Below are 13,842 nucleotides of genomic sequence, written 5' to 3' on the forward strand. Positions count from 1 at the left end.
CTAGCCAATTTTTTTTTTTTTGAGGCGGAGTCTTACACTATTGCCCAGGCTGGAGTGCCGTGGCATGATCTCTAGCCAAACTTTTTTTTTTTTAAGGCGGAGTCTCTCTCTGACACCAGGCTGGAGTGCAGTGGTGCAATCTCAGCTCACTACAATCTCCACCTCCCGGGTTCAAGCAATTCCTCTGCCTCAGCCTCCTGAGTAGCTGGGATTACAGGTGCACACCACCATGCCCAGCTAATTTTTTGTCTTGTAATAGGGACGGGGTTTCACCATGTTGGCCAGAATGGTCTCCATCTCCTGACCTCCTGATCCACCCACCTCAGCCTTCCAAAGTGCTGAGATTACAGGCGTGAGCCAACACGCCTGGCCTGTAGCCAAACATTTTTAAACATTTTAAACATTTGATGCTTGGCATCAGGTTCATGGAGCAAGTTAATACTGGTCAAATATTTAAAATGCTGACTACTGCAAAGTTTTTCTTCAAAAACTAAATGTATAGCTAAATGCGTTATGACTATAAATGTCCTAGTTACTCAGAACAAAATGAAAACCAATCTGTTCACAGCCATCATATAAGATTCCTCAGTGATTCTCATATGTAAATTCTGCTTCCTTCAACTCCCTTTTTAAGAAAAAGAAAAAAAAAAGAAAAGAAGGAAAAGTTTAATGATCTTCTAATCCAGCCAGGAAATTAAGCACAAATCCTATTACCTTGATCCTCAGTAAAACATAGACATATATGTACCTCTCTCTGCACCTCCCTTACTGTTTTTTTTTTTTTTTTTTTTTTTTTTTTTTTTTTTTTTTTTTTTTTTTGACGGAGTTTCACTCTGTTACCTAGGCTGGAGTGCAATGGCGCAATCTCGGCTCACCGCAACCTCCGCCTCCTGGGTTCAGGCAATTCTCCTGCCCCAGCCTCCTGAGTAGCTGGGATTACAGGCATGCACCACCATGCCCAGCTAATTTTTTGTATTTTTAGTAGAGACGGGGTTTCACCATGTTGACCAGGATGGTCTCGATCTCTTGACCTCGTGATCCACCCGCCTCAGCCTCCCAAAGTGCTGGGATTACAGGCTTGAGCCACCGTGCCCGGACCCTTATTGTTTTTTTATGGAAATCTCTACTTCAATGGGATTACAAAATAAATATATGTTGGGATTCTTGTGGTCTAGACACAGGAAGCCACCTAAGCTAGCACTAGACAGAGTGGGGTTGTCACTAAAGCAAAGATGATGGACAAGATTCCATGAAAGAGGTAACACCACCAAATGGATAAACCAAAGATAATCTGATAATTTTTGAGACTTCAAAATATCAGAAAGCAAGATGCAAAATAATGTTTGATTGGTTTTCAATGTCAGTGTTTTCAGTGTACCATAGTGAAAAAACCCACAGACTTGAAAGTCAGCAATATCTGTGACCAAACAGGGCCACCACCTGCCTACTGGATGACTTCAGGCCAGTCACTGAAACCTGCCAAACCTTAGTCTTCTTGCCTGTATATTTGGACAGGAGTATCCTGATGCTCCTGAGGGCCATCCTGAACAGTAGGTGATGGATGAGAACAGGTGAGTACAGGCTTCATCCTGTACTGGAATCCCTGCTGGAGAAAATTCTCTTTTTATATGACACGATGAATTAAAGGCATGATTATCAATGAGGATGTTTTTATAGAGTAATTGTTAATGGGCTGGTGAGTGCTGAGAGATGGCAGGCAGAACCATTTTTCAACATTTGGGTCTTGTTTCTTCACCACTGGTCATTCTAACTCTTGGTAGGTATTTTGCCCAGATGAGGACCATGTGTGCAGCTCCTTTGAGTGACTAGTTTTCTTTTTTCTACTGTTGGTTTTTGGTGTTTCCTCTATCTAGTGCATACCAGGCTGTTTTTATCTGATGGAACCAGATCACAAAACTTTGGATATCTGTGAAAAACAAACCCAATCTGAATGGTCAAAAGAACATTGAAAAGTCATTATTTTGTAGAGATTAAATGGAGTAAGAGAATGAATAATTTTTTTTTTTTTTTTTTTTTTTGAGACCGAGTTTCACTCATGTTAGCCAGGCTGGAGTGCAATGGCGCAATCTTGGCTCACCGCAACCTCCGCCTCCTGGGTTCAGGCAATTCTCCTGCCTCAGCCTCCTGAGTAGCTGGGATTGCAGGCACGCGCCACTATGCCCAGCTAATTTTTTATATTTTTAGTAGAGACGGGGTTTCACCATGTTGACCAGGATGGTCTCGATCTCTTGACCTCGTGATCCACCTGCCTCGGCCTCCCAAAGTGCTGGGATTACAGGCTTGAGCCACTGCGCCCAGCCTGAGAATGAATAATTTTTTTAAGTCTTGCTCTTTGACGCTTACAATAGTATTTATGTCGTTGATCTTTGCTACCTACCATATGGCAAACTACTCTTTTTCATAGTCATTAGCCTTTGTCTTGTAAATATTTTTGTTGATCTCTTTTTTTATGACTATTGCCTCTGTAATAACATTACTTAGAAGGTTTAACAAGCTTCATAGATCTGTCAATTTATCCTAAGCATTAAAATAAAAATTGGGGAACAATCAAAATATTTAACAGTAGGCAACTGGCTAAGTGGCCTATTGCTCATATCTCAGGATGTTAATCAGTCTGTGTCAAACACACACAGACACATACACAGTTTTTAAAAAAGGGCAAAGTGTTTAGAATATATTGTAAGATGAGAAAAAAGCTTACAAAACAGTATTATAATATGGCCCAATTTTGTAAAACAAAATACATTTACTAGAACAATACACTTAAATGATCCCAATTTTGTAAGATAACAGAAGGTGTACTCCAGAAGCTTATTTCTAACAACTAGGATTATGGATTAATTATGCTTGCTTTCTTTTGCATATATGTATATGTGTGTAAATAGATAGCTAGTTAGAAAAAGACAGAGATCTAAAATATACACAGAATAGCAGTTCTGCGTTAAATTTAATCTATGGTAAACCTTGAAATTTCTTAATTGTTGGTACAGTAATATATAAATCAGGAAGACAACTTCATAATTTGTAGCAGGGACTATTCCTTTCCAGTAACCAGAATGCCTGTGTCTGCTATCCAGGGCCCTGGTTTCCAGGTTTCCTGAGAAGCCTAATTCATTATAAATAAATAGTCTGGTAAACTCAAAATATGAATAGCGAGGACTAGACTACCCTAAATGTCAGTTTCTTAAAAACAGAGTTTTGTTTGTTTGCCCTGCTCTATCCTGAGTCCAGCAGAGTGCCTGGTACATAATAGGTGTTCAAGAAACATTTGTTTAATGAATGTTTATTTCATCTAAGCCATGTGGAAGCCTGAAGATAGCTCCCTACTTCCTCACAGGGTAGATATTCAAATGAACAGATAACTAGTGTCCCTCAGACACAAAGTTTCCTTTTCCTCAAAAAGTTTCCTCTGACAGATTCTCATACCCTGACATTCCTGTTAATATTGAATCAATATTCACGAGTATACAAGCCGGATCACATGTATTATTTCATTTACTACCGATAAGGCATGTTCTCTTGTTATTTTCATGTTGTAGATATGGAAACTGAAATGTAGATGGTATAATTTTCCCAAGGACACACAGCTATTAAAGGGGAACTGGGACATGATCATGGGAATGTCTGAAGAAAAAAAAAAAAAATTGCCCTTAGCCAATATACTATATTGGACCATCTATAAGACACAGACAAAGATTTTATTTTACAATGCGATGATAGGAAAAAAATCTACCTCCTATTTAGCTTCTTCCTTTCTGAAAATGAGACTTATGTAATTAAGCATTTTTCCTTTTTTCTTTTGCTGCCAGGAAGCTCAGAGACAAATGTAAATATGTTGGCCCTTATGGACAATAACTTTGGGTTTTCTTTCCCTAGATCTTGACTTTTGTCTCTGTTTCCACATTCTCTGAGCCTGATTTATATTCCTACTTCTACTTTACTTACCTGAATTTTTGCTATAATTATCTTAAATTCTCTAGAGGATTTCAGAATAAAAGAATCATTCATTTGGGAAAGGAAAATACATTATTATGTGTTGATATTTCCAGATTTCCAATTCACGAAGCTACCACCTCACCATAACATCCTCTATGTTGCCTTTAAAAAAACCAATTAGCAATTCGTTCCAGGTTCATCTACCGTATCTTCCTTTTAAATATATTTTGTGGTTGTCTCTAAATCATTTTAACTTCAAAATTGCTGAAAAGAAAATAAAGCTGATAACATGATAGCCCAACCACATATGTGGTTTGGTTTTCTTGTTCAATTTTAGACCCTACTTTTCAGAGACATCCGTTCAGACTTAAAACTTCAGTCACTTACTGACCTTAATTCTTAGAGTATTGGATGGAGTCAGCATTACCAAAGGAAAGGCCACCCGTAAAACAAATTTGCATGTGCTTGCTAACATATAGGTGTATAATTCTACATGTATTGTTTGAAAAAAAAAATGGAAAGTTTTCTGACCCACTTTAAATCAGTGTTTCAGTAAAAGACTAACGATAAACTCACCTAAGGAAGAGGCTTGGTTTCCATGAGGTTAGTAGTTATTACTCAAAGGAGAAATTGACATTTCACATTATATGCTTGATTGTGGATTTTAATGTAGGGATTGGGGAAACACTGTTGATGGTTTGCAGTTGTTTTAAGATGACGTGATGTGACACATTTTCTTTCTTGTATGACTTGTTCTCTAACACAGCTTCCAGTCATTATCTTAGTGTTTTGAGACTAGCAAAGAGGACATATTAAAGGCAAGCTCCATTTATCCAGGCGATAAAGACATTACACGTTATTTGGAAGTAAGCAGACATAGAATGCCTTTCTATCAAACACTTCACATGAATAATGACTGTTCAATGTTCTTTTGACCATTCAGATTGGGTTTGTTTTTCACAGATATCCAAAGTTTTGTGATCTGGTTCCATCAGATAAAAACAGCCTGGTATGCACTAGATAGAGGAAACACCAAAAACCAACAGTAGAAAAAAGAAAACTAGTCACTCAAAGGAGCTGCACACATGGTCCTCATCTGGGCAAAATACCTACCAAGAGTTAGAATGACCAGTGGTGAAGAAACAAGACCCAAATGTTGAAAAATGGTTCTGCCTGCCATCTCTCAGCACTCACCAGCCCATTAACAATTACTCTATAAAAACATCCTCATTGATAATCATGCCTTTAATTCATCGTGTCATATAAAAAGAGAATTTTCTCCAGCAGGGATTCCAGTACAGGATGAAGCCTGTACTCACCCGTTCTCATCCATCACCTACTGTTCAGGATGGCCCTCAGGAGCACAACCATGTGAATACAAACAGGGTTATACTGGAGAGGAACAATGATGCTATCAGGCTGGTACCAGGATTGATACTTCCTATTTAAGAAACCACATTAATTATATATGTATTAAGTTCTGGTTTTTGCACGACAACACTGATAATACACTATTACATAGTATATTATATATATATAGTACAGTATTGATAATATACTATTACATAGTATATATTATATATTACATAGTATATATTATATACTATGTAATAGTATTGATATACTATCAATACTGTTTGGGGTAGATGATCTAGAGCTTGATAAACCAGGTCTAAATTTGAGTCTCAATTAAATTCTGACCTTATTAACTCCCCAAGGTCTTCCAGATGGCTCTCTGTTGCAAATCTTCTCCTCTCTAAACATCATGTCTTCCTTTTACGTGTCTGTTTGACATTGCCCCTTGTGTGCTGGCCCATTTGCAAAGTATCAGCCCCTACATTTAAAATCCAAGAGAATTCTCTCCAGTGACTCATTACCCTCTCTATATTAAGTAGAGATCAAGAGAGGAGTCTTGCCTGGTGATATGCACAGCATTAAACAAAATGGCTCCAATCTTCCTGAACAGCTACTGTCTTTCATTAACTTTAAGCAGAAACAATGGCATGATGCCTCCTCCTATACTGAGACCATTGTTACTTTTTAATTAAATGGCTAATAGAAATTTAAAATATAATAATCTCTCAATGATAACCTTACCATTTAAGCCAAAATTAAAATTAGTTTATTTATTTTATCTTTCGGCAAGCCTTAATTTTCCATCACATTGAGACAAAAGACTCAAAAATACTCTCTCCAGGATACAAAAGGAAAATTTTTTCTTTCCATGCTTACATTATTCTCTATTGCAAGTAGAAAGAAATACTGTTTAATGGCCTAATAATTTCAAGGAGCCTTGAAAATCATTTCTCTAAATCAAGAAGGGCAGAAACGTTTCACCACTATTATCCCTTCAAATGCATGTTTGGCTGCTGAGAATCTTTCTCTGTCTCCAATTGCATGCTTGCTCCCAGCCATTGAAGCTCTAAACTCACCACATGCAGTTCCCCATTGCTTGTGGTGATCTGTTTCAAGACCTCAGAGATGCAAGATTGATAAACCTGGAAGATGATCACTAACAAAATAATCACCCCTAATTTACTACTCCCATTTGTTCTATACTATATTCTTTCCAGAAAATCATAGATGATCGAAAGATTAGCTGGTGCAAAAACTCATTTTATAAGACAGGAAACTAAGTCTCAAAGAGGTGATGTACCTAAGGGCATGGGTAGTTAGTGGAAGATTCACAATGAAAACAAAGGTGTCCTCTCATTCAGTGTTCTAGGCACTCTAATGCCCGGTCCAGCCTGCACTCTACCTCAAGAGTCTCGGATCAAAACCTGAGCCAGCTACCTCTGCAGACAAATGCAGAGGAAGAGCCCTCCCCACTGTGCACACACTCTTACACTCCCAGCTGCTCTTCCAGGAGCCACAAGCTTCCAGCTCAAGCAAACATCTGGGAAATCAGCCATACTCAAGGCCAGACACACTCCACTCCAACCGCCATGTCAAAATGATTATTTTTACACTTTTGTGAAAATCCATCTTGTTTTCCCATTCTTATTTTAAAGCAAGGGCTGGCATTTCAAAGCATAGCACACAGGCTGAATTACATAGGCACTAGAGGCAAGACTAAGGAAAACAGCTAGAGTTAGCTTCTCCCCCTTCAACTTCAGTCAAAATAATTGACAGCAAGCACATTCTCCTCTCCTTCATTTTTGCCAGAAAGCAACAACAAGGAATCCTCCACTCCAGGGTGATCCAGAATAGGCTATAGCTTCACCACACTACATTCAAAAGGATCAGAATGCAGAGCCAAGGCACTAGACAACTCAGTAGGCTTTTGGGATGCAGGTGGGTTCTAAGGATAACATAGAAAATTCTGAACTTCTCAAATAGCATTATTCATACTGTCGATTAATCAAAATGTTGAACAGTTACTATTTACTAGACGCTATGCTAAGTGATACAAAGACCAGTAAGACTATTTGTCTTCAGATAGCTTGCAGTCTAGCAAGACATGACCTACAATGAAAACAAGAAACTCAATATGTAAATGAAATGCATGCGATACACAAGAAATATGCATGAACAGCCCTGTAACAGAGAGGGACAAGCAACACAAAAGTGGTCTGTGAAGACCCATGTTGTATAAAGGGCCACATTAGGCACCACAGGAGTCACAAAGATGAAGAACACACTGGCCTTGAAGGTTGACAGTAAAATCTAAACATGGAAATAAACACATGTCTTACCCATAGCTTTTAAAGCTAAATAAAACACACTACAAAATGAAACAAAAGTCACTAGAGAGGTATGTGATGGATGAAACTATTTATTCCAACTGAGGTAATCAAGAAAAATCTCCAGACCTAGAAGACACATTTAAACAGGATTTTGAAGGACAAGTAGCATTTTGGTAACCTGAGGATGGGGAAGGGCATTTCAGAGAAAATACCTTGAAAAGGGTGGGTAAGCTTTGAAAGAAGGCCTGGAGAAAAATCAGGATCCCATCAGCCCAAGTCCTGGGGCATGGTGGGAGGTAAGGCTAGAAAGGAAGTTATACAAACTCAAATAATCCAAATGCTAAGAGTCTTTTACACTTTATTCTGTATGCAAGCTAATGGCAGAAGAAAAGCCACAATGAGAGCCATGCATTGAGAATCATTATTGCGAGAATGTCAAAGATGGTCTGAGGGAAGCAATTGGGAAAAGCAGGCATAGCTCGTCCAAGTGGGTGAGAGTCTGAGTTAGACCTGTAATAATATGATGTGAGAGACACTGCAGCTTCTGAGATTGCTGCCTGGTCATGTCTAGAGGAGGGGCAGGAGGGCTCACAGTGACTATTGTCTTGAGAAGTAGGTAGACAGTGATGCCAACATCAGGACCAAAGAAGTCACTTGAAGCTGTATCCTACTTCCTCTTCCATCTGTATCTGCTTCACCTATCAAGGATATCTACCATTACCACTGAAATTCAAGTGCTTATGGTCTCCCTCATTCATCAGTCAGGGTTTATCTGGCCATGAAACAGAAGCCCCTTGAGGCATTTGCGAAAGAGGGAGTTTGAGTCAGAGAACTGGTCACACTGGTAGTTGAGATTGCCATCAGCAAGAGGCTGTTACCATCCCAAGGCTGCAGGGACAAAGGGAGTGGAGTAGTCCTCCGGCAGACTGAGGAACGAAGCTCCTGCCTTCTTCCCACTTTCCAGTTTTACTCACCTGTCCCTCAGTTCCCCTTTGGCTGAGCCCAACTGAAATCCAACTGACAGGGGAGTTTGAGTAAGTAGCCTCCAGGGTCAGCCTTCTGAGTTACAGGTAGAGCAGGGCAGGGAGGAATGGATCTCAGGACAAACAGGTCCAGGATCCAGCAAACTTATTTTACACTCCAGCCATTGAGTTGGAACCACTGGCCAGCCTCCCTGAGTTAGCATGTAGAATATGGGATATCACCTGAGTATCTGAGAGGCATCATTCACCTCAATGGGCGTAGGGGCAGAGCAGGGTGACATCTAGCCAGCCACATCTACATCCGCTGGCCCTTCCTTGTGCTAGTCCTCTGTATTCCTAAGAAGCAACTATTCTCAAGGACCTGAGTCCAAGTTCATCTTATTTAGAGAGAAAAGAATAGCTAACTCCTTCTCTCTTTCCTTGTTATCCCTCCTCATGTCTCCCCTCTCTTCTAGTTCTCATCACTCTCTACTCACCACTGCCCTCCTTTTCTCTATCTTCATCACCTATGTGCGGCCTCCACCCCCATTGTCAATTCTCTCCTCACTTTGCCCTGCCACCTCCCCCACTCTCTCCTCTCCATCTTATTCCTTCGGAAGAACTGCATGAGATGGAGCCTCAAAATACCAAGTTGCTTAGTAGCATGCAGAGTTAGAACATGCTTTTAACAGTGAATCTCGTGTCTCTTGAACCTGGTTATTTATTCCTTGAGCAGGGTAGATACTCAACAAGAGAGTTGTTGAACTCAATTAAATAGGATATATCGTGTCATTATTATTTATTCTTTTTTTTTATATGATGGGAACTTGAGTAGTTTCTGGGATTGTCTCTACAACATCTGGCCAAGGAATCTGTGAGGAAAAGAAAGATCAAATGGAAAATCAAGGTGCATGACACCAGAAAACCTACATGTTATGTCAAACTTTTATTTCCCCATGAACCATTAAAATAGAGCATAGCTCCTCTGGCAGCTGTATATATGTTCATAAATACATGATACAGACCCAGAGCATATCCCCTTTGCTCAGCTTCTAACAAGTAAGAATGAAGAGAGGACATGGTCTTTAGGAACATGAGTTTCTACCTTCCATTTTCCTTCAGAAGAAGAGGTTCTATGACCTCATTTGGGGCGGAAATTTTAACCAAAATGGTGTCACCCCTGAACCCACTGCGACACATCACGTAAGTGACCACAGAAGGCAAAAAGCTCTATAAAAAGAGAGGTGATAGTGCTACATTCTGTCCATCTCATAGCAGGCACAAACTCATCCGTCCCCAGGTGATTGGGAGAAGCAACGATGACTCCTGGGAAGACCTCATTGGTGGTGAGTCCTGCACTAACGTGCAATGCTCTTGTTGATTTGGACCAGATAATATTTCCAGACCTTAGGCATGAAATGCTGGGTTCTGACTATGGAGATCCAGGAATACTGTATATGTAGGATAGGAAATGAAAGCTTTGGTAGATATTTACGCCATTGTGTAGCATTTTCAAGAACTGATATACAGCAGTTTGAAAGATAAGATTAAAACTGAAAGATAGCTATATTGGGGCTAAACCACACAAGAAGTGTCACATGGTGCTGTGCAGTAAGAAAGAAAATTTATTGAAAGTCTGTTTTCCTGAGTACAAAGGATTTAGTATAATTGTCCCACGGCATTTTTCTTTAATCCTTTTTCTTTAAAATGGGTCACTATCCTTAAGATTTCGAAAGCCGTAGCAGCGACTTTGGTTCCATTGTCTCATACCGTATTCTCGATACATCGAAACTATGTATTCTAACTAGATATATGTGTAACTGTGTTTTAGAATAAATGGGTTTATATTTTTTTTCATATTTAACTTCAAGTATCTTTTTTGAAATCTGATTATAGACTCGATACATGTTAAATTTAGACCAACTGGAAAGTATACCTAAGAAAACATGAAGGAGATCGAGTTTTTAGTTGGATGTCTGCCAGCAGCACCAACAGCATTTGTAGCATGACTATTGATACCACATAGATTTTCTACAGCTCTTTCTTTCAATGTGAATGTTTGGCTGCACATTGAGTTTCACAGAATGTGGGACTGAGAACAATGATGCAGGAGATCACTCCTACCTCAAAAATCAAAGTCATTATTCTTTCACAGACCTGACAATGATGCATGTGCTGATAGGCTGAGGACATGGCATGACTTGACATTTTTACTAAAATTATTGCCAGCCAATGGATAACCTTTTCTAAGCCAAAAGAAGAATGTTGAAACTGGTTTTTTAGAAAATTTAAAAGCCATGGTGTTAACATTATGCTGGTCATCTACCTAGATTTTTAACTGATCTGAAAATGTAGTATAGATTGTCCTGGTATGTTCTCTATCATTAGCAATGCATCCTCATCACAATTAAATGTGTCAAAAAGAACCACATAGTAATCCAATCTCCAACTTCTCCCTCCTTTCCCATTCAATTCTAGTCACTGCTGCTGCTGCTGAGCCTGGAGGCGACAGTGAAGGCAGGAATAACAAGCCCACAAAACCCAGGATGCCCAAATGCTGAGGACAAGAACTTTCCCCGGACTGTGATGGTCAACCTGAACATCCGTAACCGGAATACCAATTCCAAAAGGCCCTCAGATTACTACAACCGATCCTCCTCACCTTGGAATCTCCAGTACGTAAGGGTTCCAGATTAAAATGCTATATTCTTCATCCTTCTTATGCATCAGACTGCTGGTTAAATCTCCTTAAGAATGGTTTTATTCATTTAGAATTACCAGTCAAACCTGGAAGGACCACTGTGCAGAGGAGTGATTCTAAAACTTTCTACATATTTCTTTCACAAAGCACAGGACAGCCTCCAATAATCTCTATCCTGTTAGAGCTAATTGTCACTGACACCAATAACCAACCTAAATTAATTATTCTAATATTTGTGAGACCCCGTCTATTGTTTATTTATTCAAAAAATAGACATTTATCAAAGGGGATTAATGTTTTTATTCTCTTAACCAGCACCACCATTGAAAAGATTTATTGCAAATAATTAGTAATTTGGGTGTTTTACTTTTTCTTTTTTGCATATTTTTGTTTTTGAATCCCAGTGGAATAAGTGTCACTGGGGTATTTCTACTCCTTTGTGTGTTACATAGTCTTGATCTGCTCCCTAACACACCTATGCTTGCTGTGTCCCTAGTATACACAGTATTTAGACCCCATCAAGGCTTAGATACAAAATGTATTTTGATCATTTGACTTTATACAAATAAGTCTCAGTTCTGTGGAGCCTATAGATTGGTCTGATTGTAGGATTGCTTCTCCTCTTCCCATTACTAAGAAGAATCAAAATAAATCAATTCAAAAGTCAAAGCAAATCATTCACTCAGCTAAAAGAGAGAGGGAAGAGAAGGTTATAAAGACACTTAACATCAAGTCAGATAAACAGTTATCTTATTCTAGATGATTCCAAGTCTACTCTTCCTTTGGTCTTCTTCTGTCTGTCAAATATGCCCTAAAAAATTATCATTTGTGTCAAACTTAAATTCTTTCTGTGGTCTCAGTCTACCTTCTTTTATTCATTCTTCAAATAAATTGGGGGAAAACTGATCATTGTCTTCTTTTCTGTAACAATTCATGTGCTTGAAAAAATCCAAAATTGTCCCCATAGTTCTTCTTCAAATTAACATCACTTAAAGAATTTGCAATGTCTATAATTTGTCACCCCGTGAACTTGCCTCTCTTCATGTATTCCTGTTTTATTTCTTTCCCACTTTACCAGAAATTCACCTTCCTCCTGATTTTTCTCCCCTCTGCAGCCGCAATGAGGACCCTGAGAGATATCCCTCTGTGATCTGGGAGGCGAAGTGCCGCCACTTGGGCTGCGTCAATGCTGATGGGAACGTGGACTACCACATGAACTCCGTCCCCATCCAGCAAGAGATCCTGGTCCTGCGCAGGGAGCCTCGGCACTGCACCAACTCCTTCCGGCTGGAGAAGATGCTGGTGTCCGTGGGCTGCACCTGCGTCACCCCCATTGTCCGCCATGTGGCCTAAGAGCTTTGGTTCAAATCCCACACTCCCCAAAGCAGTTAGGCTTTCTGGAGAGCTGGCCTGGCCCCTCAGGAACCCTCATCCTTCAAAGACATAGCCCCATTTCTGACTAAACTGATTACTTACAGCAGTTCATCCAATTGAGCCTTCAGAGGTAACACTTGGCTAAGAGATGAGATCTGAATTATCTTTCCCTCTTTTCAAGAAGGAAGGTTTAGACTAAGTACTAGTTTGCTTTTTGTATACTTTTCTAAAGGCTTTAAGTTATTTATGTATTTAATATGCCCTGAGATAAATTTGGGATATAAGATTCCATTTTAATGGATTATCTACTTTATTTTGTATGTCTTTTTAAAGAAACAAGACTTCGGGCTTGGGAATTTTATTATTTAAAAGGTAAAACCTTTATTTATTTGAGCTATTTAAGGACCTATTTATGTTTAATTATTTAGAAAAAAGGTGAAAAAGTGTGATTATCAGTTCTGCCTAGGGAAATGCTAGATAGAATTAAATAGTAGTGGAAAATTTCTGAGTCTTTACAACATACAGATATAGCATTTCCTCCTCTTTGTCTTTTAAAAGTTAAAACATGGCTGAAAAGAAAGACTAAACCTACTTTCATATTTATTAATTTAAATTTTGAAACTTGTTGAGGTTTTACAAGTGATACAGCAAGTCTAACTCTCTGTTCTGTTAAACCCTTATAATAAAATCCCTCTGTGATAATAAAGTTTGGTAAGAAAATGTTTCTTTATTCATTCTCATTAAATGTATTTTAGCAAACTCAGCTCTTCTCTATTGGGAAGAGTTACACAAATTCTCCTCTAAGCAAAACAAAGCATGCCTTTGAGTAACAATGACCTGGAACGACCCAATTCCAAGTTCTCGATTTCACAGGCCTTAAAGACTGATGACCAAGGCTTTCATACCATTAGCCAACGCTTTAGACAGGAGCATTTTGAAAGGAATTAATTAAATAAAATAATGGCCCTGAGGAATGGCATGTCATTACCAATATCATATGAGGAAAATGAAACTCTCCCCAAAATACAAGAAGTTCTGGGAAAACACATTGTTTTCAGACTACAACGTCCAGTCTGTCTCCCTGCACTCAGGCTTACTTTGGAGATTAAGGCCCCTCAGTGATCAACAGAAAAATATTTTTCACTTTCTCAAGCCACACTCC

At 39.1% G+C, this 13,842-nt stretch overlaps 1 protein-coding gene across 1 annotated transcript; it reads left to right on the forward strand.

Moving 5' to 3' along the window:
- The first annotated feature begins 9,867 nt into the window (after nucleotides 1-9,867).
- On the forward strand, nucleotides 9,868-13,400 carry IL17A (interleukin 17A). The gene is made up of 3 exons (XM_032299369.1): nucleotides 9,868-9,951; nucleotides 11,084-11,280; nucleotides 12,422-13,400. The coding sequence occupies exons 1-3, from the start codon at nucleotides 9,925-9,927 to the stop codon at nucleotides 12,657-12,659; spliced, it is 462 nt and encodes a 153-aa protein (XP_032155260.1). The 5' UTR covers nucleotides 9,868-9,924; the 3' UTR covers nucleotides 12,660-13,400.
- The last annotated feature ends 442 nt before the right edge of the window (nucleotides 13,401-13,842 follow it).

This window comes from Sapajus apella, unplaced genomic scaffold, assembly GCF_009761245.1.
Source record: "Sapajus apella isolate SASKATOON/1434 unplaced genomic scaffold, GSC_monkey_1.0 scaffold41, whole genome shotgun sequence".
Classification (NCBI taxonomy): domain Eukaryota; kingdom Metazoa; phylum Chordata; class Mammalia; order Primates; family Cebidae; genus Sapajus; species Sapajus apella.

Excerpts from the sequence above, each read along its gene's own strand:
- IL17A (XM_032299369.1), top strand. The coding sequence starts at position 9,925 with ATGACTCCTGGGAAGACCTCATTGGTG. Across the intron at positions 9,952-11,083 it reads CTGGGAAGACCTCATTGGTG|TCACTGCTGCTGCTGCTGAG; the intron begins GTGAGTCCTGCA and ends ATTCAATTCTAG. Across the intron at positions 11,281-12,421 it reads TCCTCACCTTGGAATCTCCA|CCGCAATGAGGACCCTGAGA; the intron begins GTACGTAAGGGT and ends TCCCCTCTGCAG.